Genomic DNA, 26,978 nt, shown 5'->3' with positions numbered 1-26,978 from the left:
CGTCAGATATACTTAAGAAGCCCCTGTCTCCCGATGATATCTGCTACTCTGTCGGCACGACGGACATATTCTCCACTGCCGCTTTGCACTTTGCGTTTGTTTTTGTAGCAGTAACGCCTAAGTATGTCAGCGCCGATGGGACGAACTGAAATACCATTCCACACTCGCGGGTATGCAGTGCCAATTTCGTACGAGGAACGCCCTTCCAAGACATCTCGTCCCCATCGTACGTGTCAATGATATTTCCAGACCAGTATGGCACGCAGTCTGTACTTCATAAAGAAAGATTCAGACGGTACAAGAAGTGACACATATGAATCTAAGGAAAACTACAATGAAACGTGGAATCACTGGACAATCGACGTTTGAGTATGGCACTTTATGCGGTGTGCTTTCTTTTTTGATCAGCCTCCTTTCGGACATGGAAACCGCCTTTCTTCATATATGAGGTTGCCGGTAGGCAGTAGGTGATTGCAAAATAAAAAGCTGGAATTGTTTTTGATCAAATTAATGCAAAACAACTGACACATCTCAATAAAAAAAATTTTAAAATAATAATTTTAGAAAGTCAAGGAAATTAGTTTTTTCTTTATGTCTAAACCAAATATAAATCGGAGATATCAGAAACATATATATAATATAAATATACATATAAATCAATATAAATCAGAAATCAGATAAAGTGAAGCCACTAGAAAGTGCAGTGGTATCACATTCGAGAAGCCGGAAGGTTTCTCGTCGGAAGCCAGCATGCAGTGTGATTGATAGAAAATGTAAAATTTATTGTCTAGGGATATATAAGAAGCGGAGAACAGCCAGACGTCCTCCTTAGGTCTGCTCCAGCCCTCATGCAATGCCACCCTCAACATATTGGCTCAAAAAGCCAAAGCTCTGTCCGTGTGCGCTTTCGCCGCACGGGAAAAGACGCCACGGGCTGCTGAATGCATTTCACTGTCAAACGGCAGCACCTCCGCTAGCGGCGCTACGCGCATTTTTTTAACTGCCCCCTGTGGTTCCCGCACGGACTGTATTGTAGAATGAGCTTTGGCAACCACGGGAACGCAGATTCTTATGTGGAGCGCAAGTTCATCTGCTTGAGCTGAGGTTGCGGCGACATCAAAACGTCGAGCTCTGATTGGCCCCGATTGGAAGCATAGTGGGTAGACCTCCAAACAGCTAATGGTGAGATCTATGCACTATCCCCCCATCAGAGCCGATTAGACCTCATTGTTCTGACATCAGTCCAACCCCTGCAAAAGAAGCAGACAAACTTGCACTCTTCATATGTGCAGAAATCCAAATAACCTTGAGAAATACTAAGCTCGAGGAAGGTCTGCATCATGCTCCACAGGCTCGGGTCATAAACATGAAATGAATAAGACAATCTTATAACAGAAAATGTTACAGGCTCTTTAGGAGGGCACTGTACCTGGGCAAAGAGCTTGTACAGCGGTTCCAAGATGAACTCCACGAAGCTTCGTTGCGCAGAACTGTGTGGAGGTTTCTTGGTGAATTTCCGTCTGAAAGTGTGCGAGAAATTTATGAGAAAAGAATGCCAAACTGGAATTTGATAGTTTTATTTAGTCAGAAGCAGTCAAAAATGCAAAGGTGTGTGGGACAAACTGTCAAACTACGGAGGATGCATCTGCATGTTTGTACTTTGCCCCTCCTCAGAGCAATTCAACAATGAGCGACCATAAGCAGCCCCAACTCGAGCTACCGTAAACTTCCGCACATTGTAGAGCTTTCCTGTACATCTAGTTTTCTGGAGAGCATGCGGAGGCCTATTACCGTCAATTACGAAATGAAATTGACGAGGCGCTTGATGGCGTTCTAAGTACAGCAATGTGATTTGCACTGAAATTTAAACATTATTAGTGCCTGGACATTTGCTGGTCTCTTTCCATAAACAGCAGTGATTGGCTGTTCCTACGCTCTGCGGTGAAGTGGAAACATGAGCTCTGTCCATAAAAAGAATATATTATCTGTAGGACTTTAAAGTATATCCTTCATTAGATTCTGCACAGTTCTCAAAACTACCCAATGGAGCACTAAGGGGAGTGGCAACCCAATATGCAGCTCTCCAAATACTACCGTACCATCAGGTTACGGCAAACTAGTAATCCATTATTTCTTGAATGTGGTGGCTCTAGACGAGAGCTTCGTAATTTTCGAAGGCGGGACACTGAACCGACACTAATGACAAGTTCATTTACTGGCCTCGGTGTAAAATGTAGTGTGAATGAATCTTCAAACAGCCTATTCCTTGAATTATTGGGGACCTGCATAATCCTTCTGTCTAGAAACATAGAATTCAATAAGCCAATCATTTCTCTGCATAATATTCTTTTAAAAAAGATAAAAGTTCAAATAGCCGGACACAAGAATATTCAAAATACCCCATCTGGGAATTCCACCACTATGCTCATTAGCGAAAGAACTATAGTTTCTAGTCCAAGGAACAGTATATCCTGAGTAGGCCTAGCATGAGTACCAGAGAATGCTACAGTTGTGATCATATTTCACCGAACCTTCAGTGCCTCCATAAAAAAACTCACGTCTTGTTGCTGAAGTAGATGTCCCCCCAGAGCCGCCGCGAGAATTCGGCCACATTGACGCCCCCGAAGGTCTGCGCATACATGGAGGCAAAGGAGCGCAGCGTGAAGCACAGGCTGTACAGCGAGCTTCCAAAGCACACGTTGCCCAGCAGTGGAGACACTTGCTGCTGCTGGGGGTCTTCGGAGTAGAGACTGAAAGCAGAAAAGTGACATACTCTCAACTTGCTTGCCACTAAAGTCTATTCGGATTAAAACAAGCAGGACAGGCTCCTCCCACAAAGCCCTCCACTCTTTCTACTTTAGCAGAGCAAACACTGGAGAGGAGGAATGCGGAAAGGAGAAAGCCACAGACCGTGGCAAGCAGAAAGCTTTGTGGGATGGGCTTGTCTGTTGTCCTTAACCTGCAACAGACTATAGCAGAGCTTCCATCTTGCATAGCGTGCTTTTAAACTCGAGAACCTCGCAAAAATGCGAGCTTGTCAGGATTCAGAGTGGCATTCCAAACCAGCAAATAATGAGACATTTGAAACAAGGCAACCAATGGTGGTAGGAAGCTTCTGGAGGTGACAAGAGGTGTGGAGGAACACTTCTGGCTTTACCTCTGGGAGAAAAACGCCCATACTATCGTCTCCCCTCAAGGATACTTTACACCAGTGGCTCTCAAATGTAGATCCGCAGACCCTTTAGACTTTTCGGAATCCCTGAAGGCCTTCTTGGGGTCCCTGAGGCCTCACACCATGAATCAAACTGAGCACTAAAACCTTTTTTTTTTTTTTTTTGGATGCTGGCTGTTACACAAAGCTAAATAGACAGAACCATGTGCACTGAGTAAGTAGGGTTGAATATTTTGTTTCAGGGCAGCAAAAGTGGTTTGCATGCATTTAGTTTCCTTCAATTACCCTCGTCATTGCAATCATTCAATACCACCCCCTGGCAGATGGGGTCGGCCAACGGTTCCACCAATCCAGTAGGGATCTTGGAAACATTCGTGGTTGAGAACCACTGCCTCACACTGTTTACAGGGAAAGCCTGCATGCCTGCTTTCCCACAGAGCCTGCAGGAGCCAATCATTTCAATCCACTGAGAAAACAGAATATTACAATAAACTCAACTTACATACGAAAGAATAAACAAATAGCACAAAACACAACATCTTTCGTGCAGCGTGAAAAATGTTGTGTTCTGGGCTCCGTCTTATTTGTTTATTCTTTCGTGTGTAAATTGAACTTTACCAACTCGCACGGTTTTTAATAATTCTCACAATAAACTGGCAAAGATTTGGAAACAAAAATGCTATTCACATCACAACACCAAGCGAAACATTTCATATGCACAAAATGCAGCCTATATAGCAGTTTTGTGAAGAAACCTTATTGACTCTTATTTGCTCTGAGGGCAAGCAGGTATGCACGACTCTTGTATAAGCAATGTGGGATACACTTGTGCAAACACTATATATCTATTGGCAGCATCCAATATATCTCGATTCCCGTAATTACCCTCCAAAAGTGTGAGGAATCTGAAGTTGATAAAATCTAGGCAGGGTGTTTGGCATAAATGCTGCCCTGCAGGTAGCATCTTACTAAACACTCAGTTTCTATAGAGAAACGAAGAATTCCTTGCAAAAGCTGTTTTGGTCACCGTCGGAGCCCCGAGGCTGACCGAAACAGTTTTTGGCGCCAAGTCAGCTCTCCTTTTTGTCCATTTGGTTTTGTTTGTCCTCTTGGTCGTGTTCCGAATGGATTCGTACCGAATCGTTTGATTCGCCTGATTCGGACATATATGAACCTCTTGGTTTTGGTCGTCATTGGGGGTGTGTCCCTCCACACTCCTGGCTTCACCTCTGGTGGCCCCATGTCACCTCCAGGAGCTTCCTACTACCATTGGTTCCCATACTGCAAGCGACTATAATCAGCGCTGCCAGAGTGACTTACGCAATGAGGGCGTTAACTTCGTCAACGATGTTCTTGAGCTTGTAGTAGGCGTCCTGGGGTGGAAGCTTCAGTTCCAGCATCAGTCTGTCGATTTTGTTGATGCAGATGCAGATGGCCAGTTTTTCCTGCACGGCGTGCTTGAGGAGTTGTTCTGTGTTCAGGCATACCTGAAAAAAAAATGAAAAAAAGAAGTTGATCTTCATCAAGGACTGCTGGGACAAAAAAAAAATCTGCCATATGGTTCAGAGCAATAATCCTCTACAAACCAATCCCCCTCTACAAACCAATCCCCAAGTTAATAGGGAAATGAATTGAGAAAACAGTATTGCAGCATGATAATGCATGCCTCTTTAATAGTAAATTTATAAAGAATTTATTTTAAAAAGATACATATAATAATTTTTTTATTTTAGCTAGAGAGCAAGCACAGTAACATAGTATCTTTGGATAGCTCTATCTGTGAGATCACACATTTACGTTGCTGTCACCACTCCAAAAGCAAAGTTAGCATTTTGAATAAAACTTTGTGTGTTAGAAAAAAGTGCTCCCAAACATGCCAAATGCTCCAACACCTAATATTTTACATTTCTAAAAAACTGGAGACGACGGACGAAAAAGGGGACAACACACACAGGTAGTCCCCTTTTTTTCCCCACCTTTTCCGTCCGTCATCTCTGGTTTTTCAAAAATGTGTAACATCAACTAGCTCGCCTGCCTACTCACTTAATCTTCATTCAACCTAATATTTGTCAGGTAAGCTACGATTGCTCCCTCCACAGGCCCATTATATTATGATTTATTTGAAGGATTGGTGCTTCAAAAGACCAAGCCACACAAACGAAACAAGGTGATAGTGCTTACCCCTTCCGCTGCATCAATGAAGAGGACAACTCCGTCGCAAAGCCTAATGGCTGCAGTCACTTCGTCCGAGAAGTTGACGTGTCCTTGAAAAAAAATGACAGTTCTCTTGTGAAAACTTGAGTTTTACTTACAAAGTTTTCTATTATCAACTGCAGAATATACTATTAACAAACTTAGGTCATTAATCTGTCAAAGCCTGCATGGACATATTATGTGGATAATTTGAAGTTAAAAGGACACATATTAAAATTCTGTTATACCTACTTTCAGTTCACCACAAAGAAAGGCATGGCGCTCTACATAGTAAACCGCTAAATTGCAAGGTCATTTAGTATGCTTGTAGTGTTCAATTGGCTCGGAAGTCTCGTAGCTGACTACAAAGTGAAATGACAAATGGCTCAATTTTTGTGACCACCGTTTAGTACAAACCAAAGATTAACGAAAGGCTGACCTGGAGTGTCGAAGACATTTATGATGTATGACTTTTGTTTCAGGTCTTGCAGAAGAAGCGTGACAGGGCTGGCTTTGATGCTCACTCCTCTCTGCAAAGCCAGGGAGAAGTAAATTAGGTTTCCAAGCTTGTGAACGGAAGCTACCACCAGGAGTATAAATGAAAGCGACACAAAAATGTTGACACAAATGACCATTACACAACTTTAGGAGAGCAATTTAAAACAGCTTTCTGATGCGATGCAGTTAAAGCTGGAAACATGCACTGTGAGCCTTTGTGTAATGCAATTTCCTTTACAAAGCACTGCATATGCCTTCATGCTTCCTACATTACTGCCCCAAAGGTTGTCTCAAACTACTGCAAACAACGTAATTTTCAATAGGGCCCAATTTTAACAATTTTCCAAATTGTGCAAAAAATTTACCGCTACAATATGTCACCCCACTGTTCTGAATACATGCTGTACACTCCAAAACATGCAAAATTTCCTTAATATTGAGCATGCAAAACCTAGCAAGTGGCACAAGAGAACAAACAATTGCAAAACTGTATTACCTCCTGTTCTGTGTAGAGTGTGTCTGTATACCGCAGCTGCAATGAAACAAAGATTAATAGTTAGTTACAGAAAAAAAAATCATATTCAAACAACACCAGTAGCAATTGCGGTCCAATCTTACGTTTTTGCATTCTTTTGCCCTCATGTGCGGATGTGTCTGCTCGATCAGGCAGTCAACAAAGGAAGTCTGGAAATGAGCAATGTAAGAGTCATGCATTTGTCCAGAGACAAGCGCCACAGTGACCTCCACTGTTCTATTTATTCAACAGTTTTAAGGACTATTCTCTTGCAATTGCTCTGCAGTAATGTCCTCCGATAATTAGGGATAATCAGGGACTTTTTCTAGTTTTTGAAGCTAAGTTTGACAAAAAAAAGTCACTATTATGCACACGCAAAAATTAAAATCAAGCCGGCAACTCCTGGCGGAGGGGGATGAAGTATTTATTGGAAGCACTGTTTCACATTAAAGGAACTATGAAATGATTTTTCAACTTCTTCCTCCTTAGCGTTCCTCCGCAATCATAAAGCGAAATGAGAAATAATGCGGTCGTGAAGTCCAACTAGGCACAGCTACGATGATTCCAAACTTCCACCTTATCTTCTTAAAGGGATGCTGAACCGAAATCTGGATACCAGAAAACATGGCGGCAAAAGCGTACAACAAATGCTACAAACACCACAACATCACTCATACAGCAATATCTCGAACGGATGACCGTATTTTTCAAAAGAAGGAGGCGCATTTGGCAGAAATGTTTACGTCATGTTTTTCTAAGAAGGAGAGGGAACGGCCTCGCGTCTTCTCCGCCTCGTTGCCTTGAGGGGGCAAAGCGAAGAGAAGAGGAAACAAGGTATCTTCACAACACGCGCCTTGTCGGCCTGGTTCAATCTCGACCTCTTTTTCCAACAATACGGCCATCCATTCGAGATATCGCCTTACTAGTAGTGTTGTAGGGATTGTAGCGTCCCACCTACATCTCCTGCATTGTTTTTTTTAAATCCAAATTTCGGTTCACCATCACTTTAAGTACACAAGGAAACTTGTCATTCTGAAGCGATGGTAAGTGCCATCTTGGCACTCATTGGCCACGAATGCGAATTCAAATATTCGTCGGCGGATTGATTGTTGACGAGTGCACACGCCCATGGGACGCAGTGCTCTTGTCCAACGCGGCTTCCTTGCTCGGCTGGTGGAACTTCCCTTTCCGGTAGAAAGACATACTTTACGTCACAGCCACGTGATTTCACATGATGGTGACCGAGCCAGGTCGAGTTGAGGAGAAAAGCAGATGCGAGTTTTCATCTTTTTTTCTTTTGTGTAGAACTGGAGGCAATAAAATGAAAATAGATTCCTGCTCTGGGTTCTATGAACACTGAAGATAAATTGGGGTCTTCATTTGGAAAAAGCTGATAAATCATTTTATGGTCCCTTTACCAAACTGCTTAAATCATTATTAAGTGTAAATATTAAAAATTGATATTAAAAAAAACCATTGCCAATTATTATTTTTTTAATTTTTAAAGAAGATATTGTATAAAGCAACAAATGATAAGTTGGGCTAGTTAGTTCATTATGCAGTAAAAGTACCAAAAGATGGGGACAGAGTAAAGACGACGACAACACAAGGTGCTTTGTGTTGCGGTCGTCTTTACTCCGTTCCTGTTTTTTTGGCGCTTTTAGAGCGTGTTGTCATAAAGCCCTTTCTTTAAAATTTTACAGCTTTGTGTAAAAGTTGCGAAGCACTGGTCAAGCAAACTTTGTTTAATTTTGCCAAAAAGTGTGAGGGTTCACCAAACCAGTCGAACCCAATTCAAGTTTGTGACATCCCCACTGATAATATACACTTCACGTGTAATGAAACACAAGAGGCCCCGAATTTCTGTTGCAGCTCAACGTACCTTTCCATGATGTAGATGACCAATAAGGGCAACATTTCGAATGAGCTCAGAGTTGTCCATGAGATCGGTCAAGAACCTGTTGCAAGAAATTATTGTCATCCCAACTAAAATAGCAAGAAAAGTTTTTGCAGCACTTACTCGAGGTCAAAGGTTGTCAACGGTAAATCCTGTTCAACGTATGAAAACTTTCTGTGTTTTATTGGGGCGATGATTGGTTCTGAAATAAAAGCAATGTAGCATTCAAAGACGAGTTCCTTTTCGTAAAGACTGCTTCAAACGTTTGCGCTCGAGTGTCCGAAGCTGTTAACTGCGTTACGACGGCTTGTGACCGCTTATGACGAGAAGACACACTCATCTGCTTATAATTACACTGAAGGTCTTGCAGCATTTGTGAGATAAAATTTATGCCCTATCTATGCAAAATGGTCACTGATAACTAGGATTCTGTGTTTTCGGAGTTCATTTCTCAGCAAATTTGGAGGGTTTTACGCAGTCATGGGCACGTTACCAGTAAAAAGTAACAGTGTTACAGTTACAGTTACCTAGGAGGAAAAAGTAACTCTGTTACAGTTACAGTTACCGGTTTCAAAAAGTAACGTGTTACAGTTACAGTTACTGCAAAAACAGTAACGCCGTTACTTTCGCGTTACGGTACAAAAATTGGACACAAAAAAAGCACAAACTAAGACAATATTATTTTATTTGTTACACTATACACGTTTGCAAGTCCTGCTTCTGGGCGCTGCCATCTTGTTCGACTGGGGTGCGCTTGGACGTCGCCGTAATCACATTACGAAGCCTTGCTAAAGCGTTGTAATCGGATTGTGGCCGCGCCCAAGAGCGCATCCCACTGAGCAAGATGGCGGCGCCCTGAGACAGGACTTGCAAACGTGTATACACGTTTGCAAGTCCGGCTTCAGGGCGCTGCCATCTTGCCTGTCTGGGGTGCGCTTGGACCAGTAATAATCCGATTACGAAGCCTTGCTAAGGCGTCGTAATCGGATTATGGCCGCTCACGAGAGCGCACCCCACTGAGGAAGATGGCGGCGCCCTGAGACCGGACTTGCAAACGTGTATAGTGAGAAGAAAGGTAAACTGAGAAATTAGAAAATTTTAAACCCGAAGGGTGTTTCTTTTTTGCGCCATTCGCCGTTTCAGCATTTTGATGCGCAAAATTTATTTGCAATAATTGTTATAACTTAGAATCAACGGTTTTTAAAAATTGCCATCGACACGCGCCAGTGAGCGTTTTCGTTCATTTTTCACTCCGAAACGAATGAGGACAGATAATGTCACATAATAACCTTATGGAATATACTCGGTCGGAAGCAGGCCTAAACATAGCAGGTCAAACAGCTTCGGGAGAATAAAGGGGGAAAGGAGACAATTAGCTTCTGGTGCACTACATGTACGACGACCACCGCGGCGTCTTTGTCCGAAACGCCAACTGTAGAAGTCATATTTACTCGAGCGGCTCAGAAGAGAATACAAGCGCCGGCTTTTTGCACAATATGGGGACGGCTTCCTTGAAAACTTATAGGGGTGAGGAAACGGCGATCGGCTGGGTGTAAAAACGACAGTCCGAACATGCCCCAGACACAGCCCAGATGGAGCGCTCGGAGACATCGCGCGACCATGACACCCACAGACGGTCCCCACAAGAGAAGAGTGAGCCAAAGTCGATGAAACAGACATTGTTTGCCGCCCCTACAACCGCGGGCGCCGCTTCCTTTATTTCCCGGTTTCGTGCTGACTCGTCTCTCGTCCATTCTCAGTCGTGGGCTAAACCAGGCAATTTTTTGTTTCTTTAATGCGTGGCCACGCTTCTTTTTTTTTCTTTTTGTCAGCGAGGAGTTTTGAGAAAATGCTTCAAGATGGCAATTTCACAATGTCCTGGGCAGTAGGTTCTAATTTATATAGTAAAACAAAAGTAACTGTAACGGCCTAAACAGTTACAGTTACCCAATAAAAAAGTAACACTGTTACAGTTACAAGTTACCAGTTTTAAAAAGTAACGCGTTACAGGTAAAAGTTACCGAAAAAAGTAACTAGTTATCGGTAACGCGTTACTAGTAACTAGTTACTGCCCAAGACTGGTTTTACGGAGCCTATTTTCGCTTTTTGCTAAAAATTTGGGGTTCATCGGAGGTTATATTTTGTTAGATTCCCAATTTCTTTAAATTCTGAGTTTATTTTACCGTGTTTGAAATCTTAAAAAAGAATTAAGAAAGAACCAAATATGGTGCGTGTGCCATAACCCGTTGTCCTGAAGGAACTTTGATGAGCTAAAAGGCTGTGTCGGTAGTTCCGAGATTTCAAAAAAAAAAACTGAAGTGGCATTTTCTTGGGACTACTGACCCTGTACTCTTATAAATTTAATTGAAACTAAGGTCATATTTACTGCCCACAATGCGCAAAGAAACGACAGCGATAGCTGTAGCATGGTCGCGCAATGCCGATGGAATGGTGTCGTGATGGCCAGTCTCGCCTCTGGCCACCACGAGAGAAGAGAAGTGAGGAACTCCCCTTTCCCCAGGATTCTCTATTGTGTGTCCCAGATGTAGCTACTGTCCCTTTACAAGATTATAGAACAGGCGTGGCCAAGCTGTGGCTCACGAGCCGCATACGGTTCTTCACGTGTTAAAGTGCAGCTCGCGGCCCCCCCCTCCCCCAAAAAAAGAAATGGAACGCGTTTTAAATCGCAAGACAGGTTGCAGTTCGGTAGTCCTGTGCTGCTGCTGCATTACATACAGTTGAACTGCTTTCGATCCAGATAGATTGAAAGTAGTTTGAGTTTCTTTTATTGCTCTGGACAAAAGATTTTTCCCCCCCGTGGCTCTTGGAAGTTTCGTGGTAGTGTTTGCGGCTCTTAGGCCGGGACATCCTGGCCATTCGTGTTATAGAAGATCAACCCTTCACTCAAAATTCGTACAAAAGCAGTTTTGGGGTTAGTTGCTTCGGCCGCTTTGGTGGCTGGAACAGCTAGGATATCCTGCTAACGTCAGCCTCGCCACAGCTTTGCTCGTCCCGAGACAATCTATGTCACAACTGCACCGGATGTCATGTGCTCTCCACTGGCTGCTCTCCGAGCGTTTGCCAGAGTGGGCAGTTTATAACGAAAAATACAGCCATCAGACTCAAAATACAAATAAGCGATTGTCATTTATGGATATCGGGGATCATATTCAACCTATTTCTGAACACAACAGGTATATTTCAAATTTCATTGAAGTATACCAGACAGATGGCACCTCTAGTATGTCCCACCATTCGTTTTGTGGCTTTTCTCATCCAAGTAATTTTAATTTCAAAGCTGACTCAAAATGCACTAAAAAAAAGTCAACAAAATGATCATATTTCTGGATTTCCTTAAAAACCTTCAGCGCTCTAAGGGGTCCATTCAAGGGTTGTATGACCCTCATTACATCTTTATAATGAACCACAAAAATAATCAATACTCTGGTGCATTCCTGGAACTCAGGTTTATGTAGCGAAATTTGCGCATTGAGTGACGAGCAGGAGAATCCCTTATTAATTCAGCGAGGCCAGCGGAAAACTTTACAGAGTCGTTCACTGCAAATGCATTCTTCAGCTTATTGTCTCTTTAAAAACCAGCTGATCAGCAAACTCTAGCTGGCAAATCTCTTAAATTTGTTCGGAGTTAATATGTCCGATTATACTGGGTTTGGAACCAAACGTGCCTTTTGCCATGGAGTGTTTGTTTGAGAGGGGTGGGGGTATTCTGCTGGCGTGCCGGGGGCCGCGTTACATTACCTCGCAGGCCGGATCCAGCCCACTGGCCGCCAGATGCTGACCCCTGCCGTAAGTGATTAAAAGCAGTTGAAATGCGGTCGACTATTATCAAATGCAAATGTATGAACCAGCCCTATTAAATGCTGCTCAAATTTCATGAAGACAAACTCGTTGTTAGTGATATGCGAGGAAGAGAGGACCATTGCCAAAGCACAGGAGGCCTGAGGGCAAGCGAGCACGAAACGAGGCACCGAGAACACAAACCGGTCAGCGGCTGGGCATCCTCCTCTTGTACGATCGTCTCCACATCGGGACCGTACACCTCCACCGCTGAAGGGTAATATTTTTTGTCTTCGTGCAGGACGACTTGCATGTCACCCATGTCGTCGTCGTCTCGGCCCCCGTCCATGTCTTCATCCTGTTCATAGTGTTCTCGTTCAAAATCTGCTCTTCTCATCAAGAGATGAGGACCAGCGAAGACATGCCATCTGGGGGGCTATGTTCGACAAATGTTTCGTTTCTCCTAAAAAGAAACGGAAGTGGCTGAAGCGACGATATCGCTTCTGATTGGTTAGACTCTCAAATGACGAAAGTTCCCTTTATCGTCATTTGAGCCTCTAGCTAATCAGACGCGATATCGTCAGTTCCGTCACTTCCGTTTCTTTTTAGGAGAAACGAAACATTTGTCGATCATAGCCCCCCTTGGGTCTAAGTGTCTTACCTCCTGAAATTCTGGGGCGTCTCCGTCCTGCCGCTCGTACCTCTCGTCCTCGTCGTCATCTGAATCACTCTCGAGCTCGGGCCCGATGTAGTTGCCGAACTCGTCGTATAAATCAGCGTCCATTATCGCTAAAAGGAAGAGAAAATATATTCAGACAGGAGCGGCAAACGACGAACACCTCGAACAGAAATGTCAAATATACGCCGTAAGCAACTGTATTTATGTTCGAGCGTCCTTCGCTGGCTAGAAGATAACATGTTTTTTTAAGCATGCGGTGCGGCGGAAAATTCCTGGATGATTTCGTTTAGTCTTCGAAGGTGTCTGTCGCGCCGAGGAGTCTATGACAAAAGCGCGGAGACACTTCATTTGCCTCAAATTATGAGCGCGAATCAAAAATACTACGTGTAGCATTCGTTTACACGAACACAATTGGCTAAGAACTTCTGTTCTGATAATTTTTAAGCATACTTTATGTAACACAAAATTAACCCGGAGATAAGAGGGTTTTTTGTCGGAAGCACAAGCGCGATCCCGAGTACCGGCGTTTTTAAACGGTTTCTCTTTACCGAATTTCGGTTCGTTACGACCAGTACGTCATTGTCTATTAGACGTTAAACTTTGCGATTCTAGTACAGATCGGACTAATCATATAAACTGACAATAAATAAGTGTCTTACAAACATCTCAACTTACGGTATTCAGGGTATTCAGCGTATTCAGTGTCATCAACGCGAAAACGAAGAACATGCGTTATCCAATGTACCCAGACGCAGCACAGCACGAACCGACATCCGTCAAACTTGACACAACAAAAACCTTTTGTAATGTGGTCGTGGCGACAATTGAAGCGTCAACTCAAATTTAAAACACGAGGTATTTTTTGTAGTATATTTTATGCCGTATTAAATGTGGACCAATGACTCAGCACAGTGAAATGACTCGAAATGTTCCATTCTCGCGTTGTTCCGAAAGGGGGCTTGTGCCTATGACGTCATTCCCTTCGCAGATGAAGGCGTTCCTCGAGCGCGGGAGCGCGCGGGCTTTGCGTCGATGTGTACTCCCGTATTTCCACCGTAATGTGCCTTGAATTTGCGATCGCTGACGTAAAATGTATTCAATCGCGTGCGTTCTTTTGTCTGCTGTGCAATCCCATTTGAGCTCTCCAATTCGGGCAAGTATTCTGTGTACGTAGACCCCACTCCTATCATCTAGTTGGCGGGAAGTTCTCCACCTTGAGAAAGGACATTCCCGAATGCTTTGTGCATAGTCACTAAAAAAAAAAAAAAGTTGTGCGTCTGTCTGATAAGAGTTAAGCTATTATGATATTAATATGATGGGCCTACAGCACTAACATCTGAATCTACGGCTGATCGATCGGTCCTTCAGGGGTAAGTGCGTTCCTACACCCGGTTCGAATTTCCGCGTTCGTCCCGTTTTAAACTGTCCTTTCTTGTATGACTGTTTTCTACTATTTCAGTGAGATGAACAAGGTGAAGTCTGACGCGCCAGCGCAGTGCAAACCACTGGAAAAGCTCAAATTCTTCTTGGATTTCAAGGGCCACCGACCCCAGACCCAGCTCGTTCGAGACTTAAAGAACCTGGGCGCTGTAAGCTCTCTGAAAACTTGTTTTTAGTTCGTTTCTACATTCTTGTGTGTGGTTACACCACTTAATCGGCTTAGTAGGTTAGCTGATGCCCATATGGCCTCTATCATATCACATGAAAAAAAGAAAAATGCTGAAAGTGCAGACATCTCGGTCGCGCTTTTACTCGTGTACACCAGTCCTGCGTTTTTACCGTCATGTTTACTATCACATGAGTTTGTTATATCCAAGAAAACAGTAAAAATGAACAGCCACCAGGAAGATACAATCATCATGTGCAGTATGTGCATTTTAAGGGCAGTGTATGCATACCTCAAAAAATAAATAATCCAGCTCTGCTTGCAGGTTGTGGAATCTTTCTTTGGAAGAGACGTCACCCACGTTATCACTGACAAGCAAGACTGTAAAGCATCACGGAAACCCAACTCTGTTGATTCCAGCGGTCAGACAACGAGCCCTTTCTCGAACGAGTAAGCGATCGACTGTCTACAAACACCAGCCATCTCTGGCTACCCAAGAGACTTCCCTTCCGTTCGCTCCATTTCCGCAAGCCTTACGAGCTTGTCTATGTAAAATTTTTTGGGACGATGAAATTCTAGGGAAATCGCTAAGTTACAGATTTAGCGAGGTTCTTCTACTATGCTATTCATCATATAACATGGGATGGGTTCTCTTACAGGAGTATTAAAAAATCTCCAACAAGTATCGTGCTAACCAGTTCTTTAGCTATCCACCTGTATCGTAAAGTACTACATGGATGTTACAAGGAGTGGTGCTACTGTGGAGATTATTTGTCTTCTCATATGACCGGAACTTCACGGAGACGTAAATCACCAACAGCGCCTTCTAATGCCGCTTTTAAAAGAGGGTCTATAAAATTTGAATTCTTGATGAACACTCTTTCTTTTTTCCAGCCTTGTGTAATGAATATCCTTATTTCTATGCAGGTGTAGCCATGACCTGCCATGCACCTCTGCTTCCATGGATGCAAAGGTCGTACCTAGAATAGTAAGTAAAATTGAATATGGAGCAGGAAATGAGAGCTTGCAAAAGGTTTTGCCTCATATTTTGTTTGGCACTCTGTGTAAGAGGCACTGGTTCAGCCCACATTTCTTTAAGTTTGATGGAGAGTATAGCCTGATCCACATGGTGCAATTTTACTTGCGATTTTGCAGTTGTGACGCCGCTCTTGGGTAAAAAAAAAGTGTGGCCGGAGCAAATGCGCTTGACGTCGCAAGTGCGAGACTGCAGGCAAAATCTCATCATGTGAATCGTGCATACTCTTTGTGTCTTGCAGGAAATCTCAGCAGATCGGTAGTTCAATTCGAAACAAAAAGGAAGCAACAGAAGAAACATCCAGGGGAAATTTTTGGAGGCTGCTGTTTTAATTGTGAAGTTTCACATGGGAACTTGGGATTAAGAACTGTCTACTGCTAAGGGACATGCAGTATAATTGCTCATATTGACAGAAATTTCTAAAGATGATATACACCTTCCCAAGAAACACTCGACCCCAGGGGCAACAAACCGTTCTCGAGCCCAGTCATTGGCTTTGTGGCTAGAGTCTCACTGGCGGTCCTCCTAACCCTAACCGAGTGGACTGTGATTTCGATAGGCGCAGTTTCAATCTCTGCTGGTGGCGAAATGCTCGTCCTTTCCCGCTGTATTTTTTGTTTCATGGTGTATGTATTTTCCCAAGAACATCGACGAAGCATTGTACCACATCTAAAAACACAAAAAAGCAGAAAAATTAAAAACTATTTTAGTTGGGATTGCGCAGCGCCACCCAATTAATCGCATGTCAAACGGCAAAGCGCTTAGCTGTCTAAAATAAGTTACAACAAAAGATTGCCGAAAGGCATGCATTTTTCACGCTCACAAATAATGTGTTTACCGACGGACAGGACACATACATACAATTTAGCAAGTGTTAACATTCAAACAATATATTGTATGTACCACACGATGCGGCGTTATCTGAAAAGAATTTATTCGAGTCAAATAACACAGTCACAGTCGACGACAGCCACATCTTGACGATCAGACGGAATCCAAGCTGACTTCGTTTTGGGGAGAGCTTCCCTTTTTTCACACCAGCACCAAGGCAAAGGAATGAATGTGACTAACCCATTTCCCCCTCCAACCTGGACAACTATTTTTGGAGATGACTGCGAAGGACTCTATGCGGATTATCTCTGGGAGGGGGAAAGAAGAGTTGTCATCGTTCGCGAAATCGCATCGAGGGCCGTTCCCTACCTTCGTTTCCTGTGAATGTCGAGCAGAAAGGCTTGAATGGCAGGCATTTACCGGCCCTATTTCTCACACTGGAAGATAACACAGAAAGGATACGCAGCATGCATCACAAATGCTAAGTGAAAACTCTCAAGAGGGGCCAGAAAACGTTGAATGCAAAATTGCAAAATTTAGGTAGAGAATCGCGCTGAGCGGGTTTTCATAGTCCAAGAGAGTGAATTTCTAGCTGACAGAGGGCGCAAAAATTGCACCAGCCGCATCAGCAACATGGCAGCGGCCTAGGAGCGTTTTTTGGAAAGGTGTATCTACCGCAGTTATTGAGAGTGGCTTTAAAGGGGCCCTGCAAGGACTTTTTTACTGGTTTTTAATTTGCACCGAACCCGAGCGCACTGAATGTGGTAACTTAATGAAACTTTTCTTTTTCTCGAATTTCGCTCCATTTTAAAAAGTTATAAGCAAGTTAAAATGACAAAAACAAGCAAAAAATAACCTCCTTCATGACGTCCTTGGTTGCTTGAGTGGCCGTGTACTAGAGGGGTAGTGAGTTCAACGAGCGCTCACGGCTGCTGCACTTCGTGTTGACGGCTTGAGAGGGCACCACTAAAGCATCTGTTGGATAGGCTGTGTGAAGCGGGCGGCAAGGGCGGCTCGCATTGCATTTGCTGCGCGATTAAACACTAATTCGGCATGACACTTCATTGGCCACAAACAACAGCAAACACGGGGTGAAGATTAGTTCAGAATGGGAGCCACTTTGCGTTGCCCTACCGCCAAATGGTCCAACCGTAAGCCAAACCTGCTCGCCGAAGGCCTTCGGAACCGGTCGGATCCTCGAGCCCGTATGCGACCGCAGCGCCGTCACATACATCCAAGACCTTTCTACACTCGCCGCTCGTCAGTACTTGATCCCACCACCCCTTTCTAATAGGCGCCGCCTTTTCCACCGTTCGGTGGCGGGTATGTTGACGGGTCGTTTCTTGTTTCCACACTTTATAAACTGCATTTGTTTCTTTTCTGATCTAAAATACTGAACAAAAACTACTTTCATAAATAATTAAAACAGTTTTCGCCACTTATATTTTGTATTTCGACTAAAATGAAGCTTTTAGCGGCTCTGACCAGTAGTAAGCCCAGGACCAAAGGCTTCACTTATTGCGCGCTTTCAGCACCGCGGGTCGCCCCCGTAGGTGGAGGAGGTTTCCGCGTCGTCTGGTTAAAAAATGACGCTCTGATATTTAGTTACTCTCTCCGTGTCTGCTGGCTTGCCCGAACCCCAAGAGATGTGGAAACCGCAAAAAAGGTAGGCGCTTAAATATGATTGCAGGACCCCTTTAAAGGGCAACTCAGCTTAATTCTGAAAGTTTTGGAATTATTAGTGATTTCACTTTATAAAGCGCTAATAAAAAGCACTTCATTGTTTGCTTCGCAAAAAAGGGGATATATTTTGTGAAATCTTATTTTAAACACGGGCAAAAACCAAAACTTCGGCTCTGTCGGGCAACATTGGCCTCGAGCCGACATGGTACGGCGGTCATGTGATCCTCTACGCGACGACGGGTGGAACCGGGCAAGCCACTGTTGGGGCAAGCGCGTGCGAGGTGCAAGTGTCTTCTGCACTGCAGTCTTTACCGCGTTTTGGTATCTACAATATCCGACAACATCCGCACAATAGTGGCATCAGTCTTTGCACGTAGTGTGTATGAAACTCCGAGAGACAATCGTAAACGACGCAACAATGACGGCGGTTGGGACGCGGGAGTCTGCAGGACGGCTCCCAAGGCTGAGAAACGCTGCATAGGCGCGTTACGCCAGTCACGTAGACACCGCCGAGTGTTAAAAGAACATCTTGCTGATGCCACCTGTTATGCTTGCCTAAAGAAGTAAAAACAAAAAAGTAGTGGTTTTGATGACGTTTAGCTCAATGTTGGCTATGCCAACACCGTTGCCTTGATCATGAAGATTGATTGTACCTCAGTTCGCCCGCTAGAGTCTGCCGATTGCAACACCTTTGCGCAACCTAAAGCTTGCCAGACCGTTTAAGAGGCATCTGGACCGAACTGCATCTGGACTGCATTGTGTCTTCCAAAACAAGAATGAAGCAATGTTGCTCACTAAATGAAGTTCTAACTCTCAAGTGACATTTTCATATTCTGCGAAAGTTCTTTGATCAGGAGAAGAGATATTGCAAAACTTATCAAGTGACCCTCATATGAAGTATGCAGTATGGTCTACTTGTCAAGCTATTATAATTTATCATATAATTTATTTTGTTCTTCAAGCAGGCAAGGGGGCAGGCCATGGTTCAGAGAGCAGTTCGAGCAACGGCAAGTATTTCTGCCTTTTTTTAGATGCAGTAGAAGTGTTTTCTGCTTACAACTAAGTTTCTTTGTTCCGTGCAGCCTGGGCATACAGACATCTTGGAACTGTGCCGCCTGTGGCAGATCAAGGTCCTCTACATCAAGAACTTTCTGCCATGGCTGCAGCAGCTGAAACAGAAAGCGCTACTCAGCAAGACGGGAAAGGAGAATGTAGCGAAAGCGAAGCAAAAGTCGGACATGCCCCAGAAACTGGTGCCACCTTTCATCAAGGTTGAAGACCCTAAGTGGTACCTATTCTTTATTTCATTGGTATCTGGCGCTCGTCGTGATGAGTAGGTCTCGCCACTCAAGAAACAGTGGACACAAGCTTACTCAGTAGTAAAACTCGCCACCATTGCACATCTCAGACTGCAGTCTGTTGCAAGTTAAGAACAGCAGGACAAGCTCCTCTCAGAAAACCTTCCACTCTTTCCACTTTAGGAGAGGAAACACTGGAGAGGAGGCAACAATTAATCGCGTCAAGCAGAGAACGTTGTGGGAGGTGCTTGTTCTGCCGTTTTATAACGGACTACTCGCAACTCCAACGCCCTATAGGTGGCGGGGCGATAATTCCAAGGTAGCGGGAGAGACGGGGTAGACCATAGATTCTCCAGGATTTCACGTGCGCCTGCTTGCCGACACTGGTCAGTGCGCTAAAAATTATTTATTTCTCTACAAATGCAAAGCAGTCTGGGCAGGAGCATATTACAGGTGACAAAGATGTTGATGTGCATTAGGAAAACAAGCATCTTGATATTTAAAAGTTGCAGAAACCTCAACTTGCAAAGCTTTGTGAAGGGCGAGCACATTTAGGGCAGCGGCTACGTCGCTGCTTGGGGCAAAATTATTTTGGGGCTGATGAAGATATTGTGGTGTTTGCACTTTGCCTGACCATTAGTGTTTTAAAAAGTGAGCCGTGCAGGGTGACAGTCAGGCTGCAGAAAGCGCAGCGTTCACAATATTGATGTCTCCGTGCCACGGGCTCACAGCTCGCTGCTCACTGTCGCAGTTTTAGTGTATTGCAACACATGATCAAACTGTGCTGTGGCTATTGATAGGAATTTTTAGGATAGTGTGACCGCAGACCACCGTCTGGTGCAGCATTGCAACCAGAAGCTCGTGCTGCATTTTTGAAACATAATCTTCAGAGCGGTCTAGGAGCGTTTCCGTGCTCACGGTAGCCTGCGGTAATGCTATGCTAAAACTGCCTATTAAGGTTATCGGTGTGTTTAGGGCCTTTATTTATTGCTCAAAAAAAATATTTTAAGATATTGTTTGTTTGTGTACCGTGTTATTTGCAACGTTTCAACCCGACTCGCCAAAACTGCCCGTTCTAGTCTCATCACAAACAGCTGGCTAACGCAGGTGCGCCTAAAATACTTCATTCATTTCTTTATTTGCCTTTGTAATTACCTGAAAACAAGTTCAGTGAGTAAATTCTGTCTTTCGAAAGTGCTTGGGGCAAATGGTCATGTTCCTTGTAACGGCCTTAAAACGCGAACCCATTCCCGATATCTACTGCTCAACATACCTTTACGCAACCAGTTTTCTTCTACTTAGGGCAAAAAATAAAATTTTCATAGACCGTATGGTAAAGCTCTACACTACTAGCGGGATTGTTGTCGTCACGTTAAGCACAGATTGAGCTGGCGACCGCAGGACCAGAAATCTGCAGCATATGCGATATATGAAAAGTCCCTAATAAAATTATACATCACGGTCCCTTCGTGCAACGCTGTTGCGAAGCGGAGCATAAGAATTCCTATTTTAACGTGCTCACTTTTTTGTTAAAACTGCTTCACGCACTAACACGTCGTCCAGAACCGTGCAGTAATAGCAGCACCAAGGCCGACAGACCCTGCCACCATTTCCACACTGCCACCGCTGCCATCCCCGCTCCTCTGGTTCTCCATTCGTCCAATAGAGGGCGAGCAGCGAGCTGGAGTTGCGAATAGTGCTTTGTGCTGTACAGTTGTGAAGCACGTTTGGCAGACACCAATTTAGTGCAAATGATATTGTAGTGTCTTGGAAGATATGTCAACATGTTACCACAAATGGTCTATTTTGAAGGCCAATTCGGCGACCGTGGTGGATTTCAGGCAAAATTAAATAGACGAGCTACTCTAGTAGCAGTGCTCAACCTTTTTCGGCGCATGTCCCCTAAGTTACATCACTGCAGGGAGTCTTGACTTTCTCTGTGACACTAGAATCGATCTGCCTGAGCCATTCTTCTGATTCACCTCCAAGTTAGGCCAGTCTGTGGCTGCATCAATTTGCATCAATTTTTGCGAGGCAAACTGCCAGCCTACAAATCCCTACTTGATATGTTCAAACTCTGGCCAAGGTGCCTGCAGTTGACGAACACTTATTGGAGTGTAGGGATCATATAAGATCTTGGTTGCACAGATGCATGCAAAATGTCCCCTTTGGTTTGATGCATAAACCCCCAAAATTGAAAGCTCAGCTATAAGCACCTAAATAAGAGCAGTTATTTTCATACTTCCAGCATCTATACATGTCTATACACAACTTTAACGTAAAAGATAGTAGACGGGACCTAAGATGCAAGGCATGTTTGTTTTGTTTCTTGTACAGCGTTTACAGACCACTCTTCAAAAGCCTCAAGCAGTGGCCAGATATCAGCACTGAGCAGTTCTCAGAGCCAATCCCAAAGACCATTGCTGTCCCTGCCCGAGAGCATGTCGCAAGCACGCAAGCAAAAGGAGTGCTGCTCACGTAAGTCATGGTGGGCTGGGTATGTGCTTTTCTATCATTAACATACTTCTATTCACAGGCTTGACACAGCCAAGGCCATGCCCAAGACAACCCCCAAGATCAAGGTCACAGAACAAAAGAAGTTCAACTGTGAAATCTGTAGTTGCTCTTACCTCTGCCTGCAGAAGGTGTGTGCACGTCGCTACTTGCTCTTCTGCATCAACTCTCGTGCACACCTCTTCCTCGCTAGCCCTGCCCCCCTTCTCTGCTTCATTTGATCTTCCTGTTGGTTCATGCACTTGGTTTCCCCCATATATTAGAAATTTTTCAGTCAGGATTGAAATAGACGTGTTTCTAAGTTGGATCTATAATTTTTTGAGTTCTCGGTCTGAGAGGTTTTTGTGCCACGACCGAGTGCGAACATTCCTTCAAGTGACAACACTAGACCTTGCTTGCTACTTTGAGCTATGATGACCTAGATTGAGCTCCCACAACATTGCTTGTGTTTATTATGGCTTATCTACAAAGAAGCCTCTTCCCCTCTCTTTCTACCGGCACCTTTTGTTTTCTCGAGTGTCCTATGAAGAAATCCTCTAACCAAGTCTTCAACAGGGCGCACTATGGTTCTTCCGAAAGAAGTGGATTGTGAGAGGCAAGGCTCTAGTCATAAGAGGCAAACGAAAGTGTTTTTGGGTTCTCTTCATACTGGCTATCACTTTCTAACTTGCACGATTCCCAGTTGGGAATCGTCTTGTCTGCCTTTGCGTTTATGTTCTTCCCATTGTTTATATTACCTTTACCAGCATGCTCTCCATTCCAAGCAGCGCGAGGTTGTGCATTCCCTACAAATAGTAAAGGGTGCCCTTTATTTGCCAAATGTGGTCACTATTTATCTATTTTTTTTCTATATTGAGTCATAACGGCAGTCACAGTGTTAAACTGAAACATTCTAAAGAGAAATCAAAGCCTGGAACATTTTGGCCTCTCCATTAATTGGAGGCAAGTAAATTCCGGGAGAAGTGGCCACTATGTCTGCACATGTACTCCGCAAGTTGCCAGCCTCTCGTGACAAAACATGGCTTATCTGTGACATTGTCACAGCATGCTTGTGGTCATGCCTACCTGTCGTTTCATAGGGAAATAAATTCAGTGTGCCGCAGGAGGCACGTGCTCGGCAGCAAGGCCACCACAATGACAGCTAATGCGACATCAACGTAGGCCACGTAGCAGTGTTTATTATCAGAATAATTTGCCTATTCCGGTCTGCCGTGATACCTTTGCTGCGCCGAGAGCCCACATTGGCCCACTCGCAAGCCATGTTCCCAGCCAGTCTTTCCTCCTGCAACACGCATCCCTTATTTTTTACAGCACTTGGAGTCCGAGAGGCACCAGGAGTTCATGAAGAACGCCAGCAACTTCAGCGTGCTCGGCGAGCTCATGTCGACACTTCGTTGCAAGGCACGCGGCCCGCTCACCGAGATCCACCTTCAGAGCAGTGCATCCTCAACAGACAGCGGTCCCAGCGACGAGTGTGGCAGGAAGCTTCCCACCTCGAGGGCAATGCTTTCCGTGAAGGGCGAGCATTCCGGCATCGTCGTCCAGTCAACTTACTGCGGCAGTCTCTCGTCTGTCAAGCATCTCAAGGTCGTTCGGAGACTCACGGAACCCCTCGCAAAAGCAACCCCCACGTCACCAAAGAAGGTGCCCAATCCAAGAAAACGACCGCTGCTTCGTTCGGACATTGGGCTGTCTGCAACTCGCGATGACGGAGACACCAAGCCGAACGTTTGCTGCAGCGACCCCTTCAATGTCGAAAAGGCGGATCACTTGGTACCCCCCAGTCATTCAACGGACGTAGATGCCACGGAGAATGGCCTGCTCGCCAACGTGTGCGTCGAAAGCAGTGCGGCAGACGGCAGAGTTGCAGCAAAAGAGCAGTCGAATTTCGTGGAAAATGTACAAATCGGAACCTTCCGGGATCTGGTCTCAAAACTGGTGCCCGAGAGCCAGCGCGAACCGTCGACAATGGAGTACTCGTGGACGGACGTTGCGAGCGGGTTTGCCGTTGAGTCTGGGCTCTCCAGGAAGCGTCATGCGACGGGGTCCGATTACAGCGACGACTGCTCGTTTTCCAAGATGATATCGGCTATTAACTTTCAGAATTTTTCCCAGAGATCGGACTGTAAAGACGCGTCCGACGTCGATCTCAACGGACTTGCCGAAGGGACTCCGAGCGACCATGCGCAGCTGGACAGCTCACTCTGCTTTTGACCACCGTTTGACTTTTTAAGTTGTAATTTCATCTTCATTGCAATTTTCAGATGTGTGACTAGAGCAGGATTGTGTAATAATTGACACTTTCATGTTCTTTATACGAGTGGTGTTTTTTTCTTCGGGAGGGGGGGGGGGGGGGGGGGGGACTTTTTAAGACCACCCAATTGTTTATTGTTTCGCTTACTCAGAAGACACTGTAGGGTTTATTTATTTAATAAAGATCTCGGGCTAACTTCATGTTCATGAAGATGAACCTTTTCATTTTTAATGTCCCGCTCCAGCCAAAATTGTAAAAATGTACTTGTTTAGAGGTATCTGAACAGCAGTAACAATATCTTTTCTTAACATCTCCAGGAGAAGCTATAGTAAGACCATTGTTTTGCCTTCTCCATAGATTCTATAAATGCCCCATAATGTTGGGGGATGATTCCCCTCATCTTGTACGCTCCTTTTTACGACCATTCTCTCTCTCTCTTTCTCTATTTGGGTTAAAGGATAACCAAAAAGGAGGTGGCATTGGGTGATTGATTTCTTGTCACTTCATTTAGTGACAACAAAGCTTTTTTTGGCCAAGTGATTAACTTGTAATTACATTTCTTATGATAAATTTTGGCAATATGACTACACTTGAGCTTGCTTATTGTGGAAAATATGTGGTGCTCGTTATATGGGCAATGTGGACATTGTTGAAGTATCTTAACAATGTCAACATTTCGGTCTCATGACTTGTTTTAAGACTAGAACTTTTGGGGACAGGTTAGAGCATTGACAATTGACTGCGGCGGATGCACCGCGCCACCAAAGCCAATCGAATGCCATGCGAGTGTTATGTGACCATGTTACATGGCCTTCGGAAGAAACGCAGCAACATGCGGGTGCATGGCCCTGTGATGCGTTCACAGTGCTGGATTTTCAAGGATGGCTGAAAGCATCCAGTACCGATGAATAATAATTCACCGCTTCACACAGTCACAGTGAAACTTGTGATGCTGGGCCTTGTCTCACCTGTGAACTGGTATTTCTAAATTAAGATTTTCGTAAATTTCACATGCTCCGAGCTGGTGTGCGCTAGCCCACTCAGCCACCAAACCCACTTGCCTGCGCTCTATATCCAGGCATGATGTGCATGAATTCCGCTACCGTCAATTTAATTACGACAAGCATCATACTGGCTTGCACGCACGTAATCACTGCTTAGGGATCTATGTTGGCAGTCTTAATCTTATATAGATCATTCCAATAATCGCTTTCCGCGTGCTGCTATCTTTGTCTGCTGGAATGTGGAACGTATGCCACTTGTGCACAGTAGCGCTTTTCTGCAGAATATCGGATGCCGCACGTGTCCAAGCCAAGTGACTCGCCATTTTTTTGCCCAAGTGGTGAGCGATGGGATAGGTATAAGGCCAACCACGTTCCCATTGCCACAATGTCCGTACAACAAGTTTGACTTCTGCTTCTGCCACAATGCCAGCTGACACAGTCCGGCAAAGGTTCTTTTACCATCCTCCCCGTCTCCTTTTAATGCGAAAGCATTAACTGTCCCGTGGAGCGAGCCAGTCTTATCAGTTTTTCAAGCCATGCCAAACAGCTCCTAAATTCCCTTTTCCCATGGAGCGAAGTCTAGTCTGTAGCAGCAAATTGGCGGATAACCTCCCATTGGCTGGCACGCCACATAGTTCCAAGGAACGCCACCCCACACTCCATGGCGCCGGGAGGATCAGAGGCGACCGCGGCATGAAGAATGACATTCATGCTTTCGCATTCACAACTCGTAAGAAGTGCTTAGGTATCCTCGGAATGTTTCTTGTTCCCATGTCCTCATATGTTTTGAATACTCAAGTTGGGAGCTCTGGCCCTAGGTTCAATCCCTGGCCCTGCCAGTTTCGATCTGATTAAAGAGCAGCGTACCGGCGTGCAGTCGCATATCACTACTGCGTAATGCACGTCAATGACGCCAGTTTAGCGGCCGTACCACACTAGCTAAATTTCTTGTGCACATAGTGAATCGGTGTCGCCGCCACATCTCGAAGGAAGGAGGACAATGCTCATGTCCGATTTTCTCCACTTTTTTTAGTTTCATACCAATGGAATTTCCTGCTGACCCACGCTTGTAGCTTTTTTTTATTTCTTACTCTCTGCCATTTTTTCTGTCCTTAGTGAGAGGTGTGCCCAGTGAAGTTATCCCTGGGGTGAGTACATCTACTCAATATAAGTTTTGTTCCATCTATACCTTGTTTCACCGCAAGTTGGAGCAGTCGGAAGCTAGGAATAAATAAACATGGACACTTGCACTAAAAGTGTAAGCTCGTAGCGCATTCACTGCTCTTGACTGGTTTAGCAACAGCAAGTTTGTCTTGGGTCTACCTTATAAGCTTTTCATAGAGCAATATGCTTGATACTATTATATTCTAATTTTGAACTTACGGTAACTTTATTTAATTCTTGTTTAGGTGTGGTTCACCTGGACGGGAGGCAGAGGCAGAAGTCCGTGAAGCGTGACGAGAGCTGCACCCCCCCAGTGTTCTTGGTGCAGGTCAGCCAGCAATCGAATGTAAACAAATAAAAGCCCCTCTACTATTCCTTTCCACTCTTTTCCGTTTTTATTAATTGGGCATTATCAAATATGTGTGACACGGCCTTTAATACTAATTGACCTATTCAGTAGTATGAACAGGGATCAGCTAATGGGAACAAACCTATGATGGCAGAGCTGAACTCAACCGTGCATTATCAAGGCACTATGTTCCTTTACAGAATCTGTTCGTAATGCACCCCCCCCCCCCCCCCCCCCCCCCCCCCCCCCCATCTTGTGCATTCACACCATAATTGTCTTTACTTGTAAAAAAAAATGTAAAGCACACATTATTTTTCTTTCGAGATGGAAGCCCATACCTGAATGAAAAAGGGCTCTGAAACTTATTTTTAATTGTATGTATCGTGAGCACTACACTTTGTTTTACTTTGAAGTGCCAGTGTTGCACAAGCTACAAAAGTGAGCTCCGGGCTTTCAGCGTATCTGCCAGGCATGCGCACTCGTGCAGT

At 44.5% G+C, this 26,978-nt stretch overlaps 2 protein-coding genes across 5 annotated transcripts in view; one reads left to right on the top strand and one right to left on the bottom strand.

Moving 5' to 3' along the window:
* LOC8024830 (116 kDa U5 small nuclear ribonucleoprotein component) overlaps nucleotides 1–13,690 on the bottom strand; it is a 29,925-nt gene extending 16,235 nt beyond the window's left edge. Inside the window, exons 1-12 of one of the 2 annotated variants that reach the window (XM_029972401.4) lie at nucleotides 13,427–13,690; nucleotides 12,734–12,861; nucleotides 12,277–12,430; nucleotides 8,398–8,476; nucleotides 8,260–8,335; nucleotides 6,482–6,547; nucleotides 6,360–6,395; nucleotides 5,805–5,895; nucleotides 5,354–5,436; nucleotides 4,493–4,659; nucleotides 2,559–2,750; nucleotides 1,430–1,520 (exon numbers count right to left, since the gene is read on the bottom strand). In XM_029972401.4, coding sequence (XP_029828261.2) covers nucleotides 1,430–1,520; nucleotides 2,559–2,750; nucleotides 4,493–4,659; nucleotides 5,354–5,436; nucleotides 5,805–5,895; nucleotides 6,360–6,395; nucleotides 6,482–6,547; nucleotides 8,260–8,335; nucleotides 8,398–8,476; nucleotides 12,277–12,430; nucleotides 12,734–12,856 — 1,158 coding nt within the window. In that variant the 5' untranslated portion in view covers nucleotides 12,857–12,861; nucleotides 13,427–13,690. Of the gene's footprint in view, nucleotides 1–1,429; nucleotides 1,521–2,558; nucleotides 2,751–4,492; nucleotides 4,660–5,353; nucleotides 5,437–5,804; nucleotides 5,896–6,359; nucleotides 6,396–6,481; nucleotides 6,548–8,259; nucleotides 8,336–8,397; nucleotides 8,477–12,276; nucleotides 12,431–12,733; nucleotides 12,863–13,426 lie in introns of both variants that reach the window. The other variant, XM_040223734.2, reaches the window with a different exon arrangement.
* Nucleotides 13,691–13,718: 28 nt separating this feature from the next.
* On the top strand, nucleotides 13,719–26,515 carry LOC8024829 (protein chiffon). 3 transcript variants are annotated; one of them, XM_042294056.1, is made up of 10 exons: nucleotides 13,743–14,121; nucleotides 14,211–14,340; nucleotides 14,683–14,807; nucleotides 15,285–15,345; nucleotides 18,870–18,914; nucleotides 18,990–19,195; nucleotides 21,543–21,683; nucleotides 21,742–21,850; nucleotides 23,031–23,955; nucleotides 26,387–26,515. In XM_042294056.1, the coding sequence occupies exons 2-9, from the start codon at nucleotides 14,215–14,217 to the stop codon at nucleotides 23,931–23,933; spliced, it is 1,716 nt and encodes a 571-aa protein (XP_042149990.1). In that variant the 5' UTR covers nucleotides 13,743–14,121; nucleotides 14,211–14,214; the 3' UTR covers nucleotides 23,934–23,955; nucleotides 26,387–26,515. The 3 variants fall into 3 exon arrangements, with proteins under 3 accessions (XP_002407224.3, XP_029828260.2, XP_042149990.1); XM_002407180.4 differs by lacking the exon at nucleotides 26,387–26,515 and having other exon boundaries at nucleotides 13,719–14,121; nucleotides 23,031–24,183; XM_029972400.3 differs by lacking the exon at nucleotides 26,387–26,515 and having other exon boundaries at nucleotides 13,727–14,121; nucleotides 18,873–18,914; nucleotides 23,031–24,183.
* The last annotated feature ends 463 nt before the right edge of the window (nucleotides 26,516–26,978 follow it).

The sequence above is a fragment of the Ixodes scapularis genome, unplaced genomic scaffold, assembly GCF_016920785.2.
Source record: "Ixodes scapularis isolate PalLabHiFi unplaced genomic scaffold, ASM1692078v2 PGA_scaffold5__190_contigs__length_132052651, whole genome shotgun sequence".
NCBI classification, from domain to species: Eukaryota; Metazoa; Arthropoda; class Arachnida; order Ixodida; family Ixodidae; genus Ixodes; species Ixodes scapularis.
Note: the sequence above shows the minus strand (reverse complement) of the source record. Positions and strands in the feature narration are given on the sequence as shown.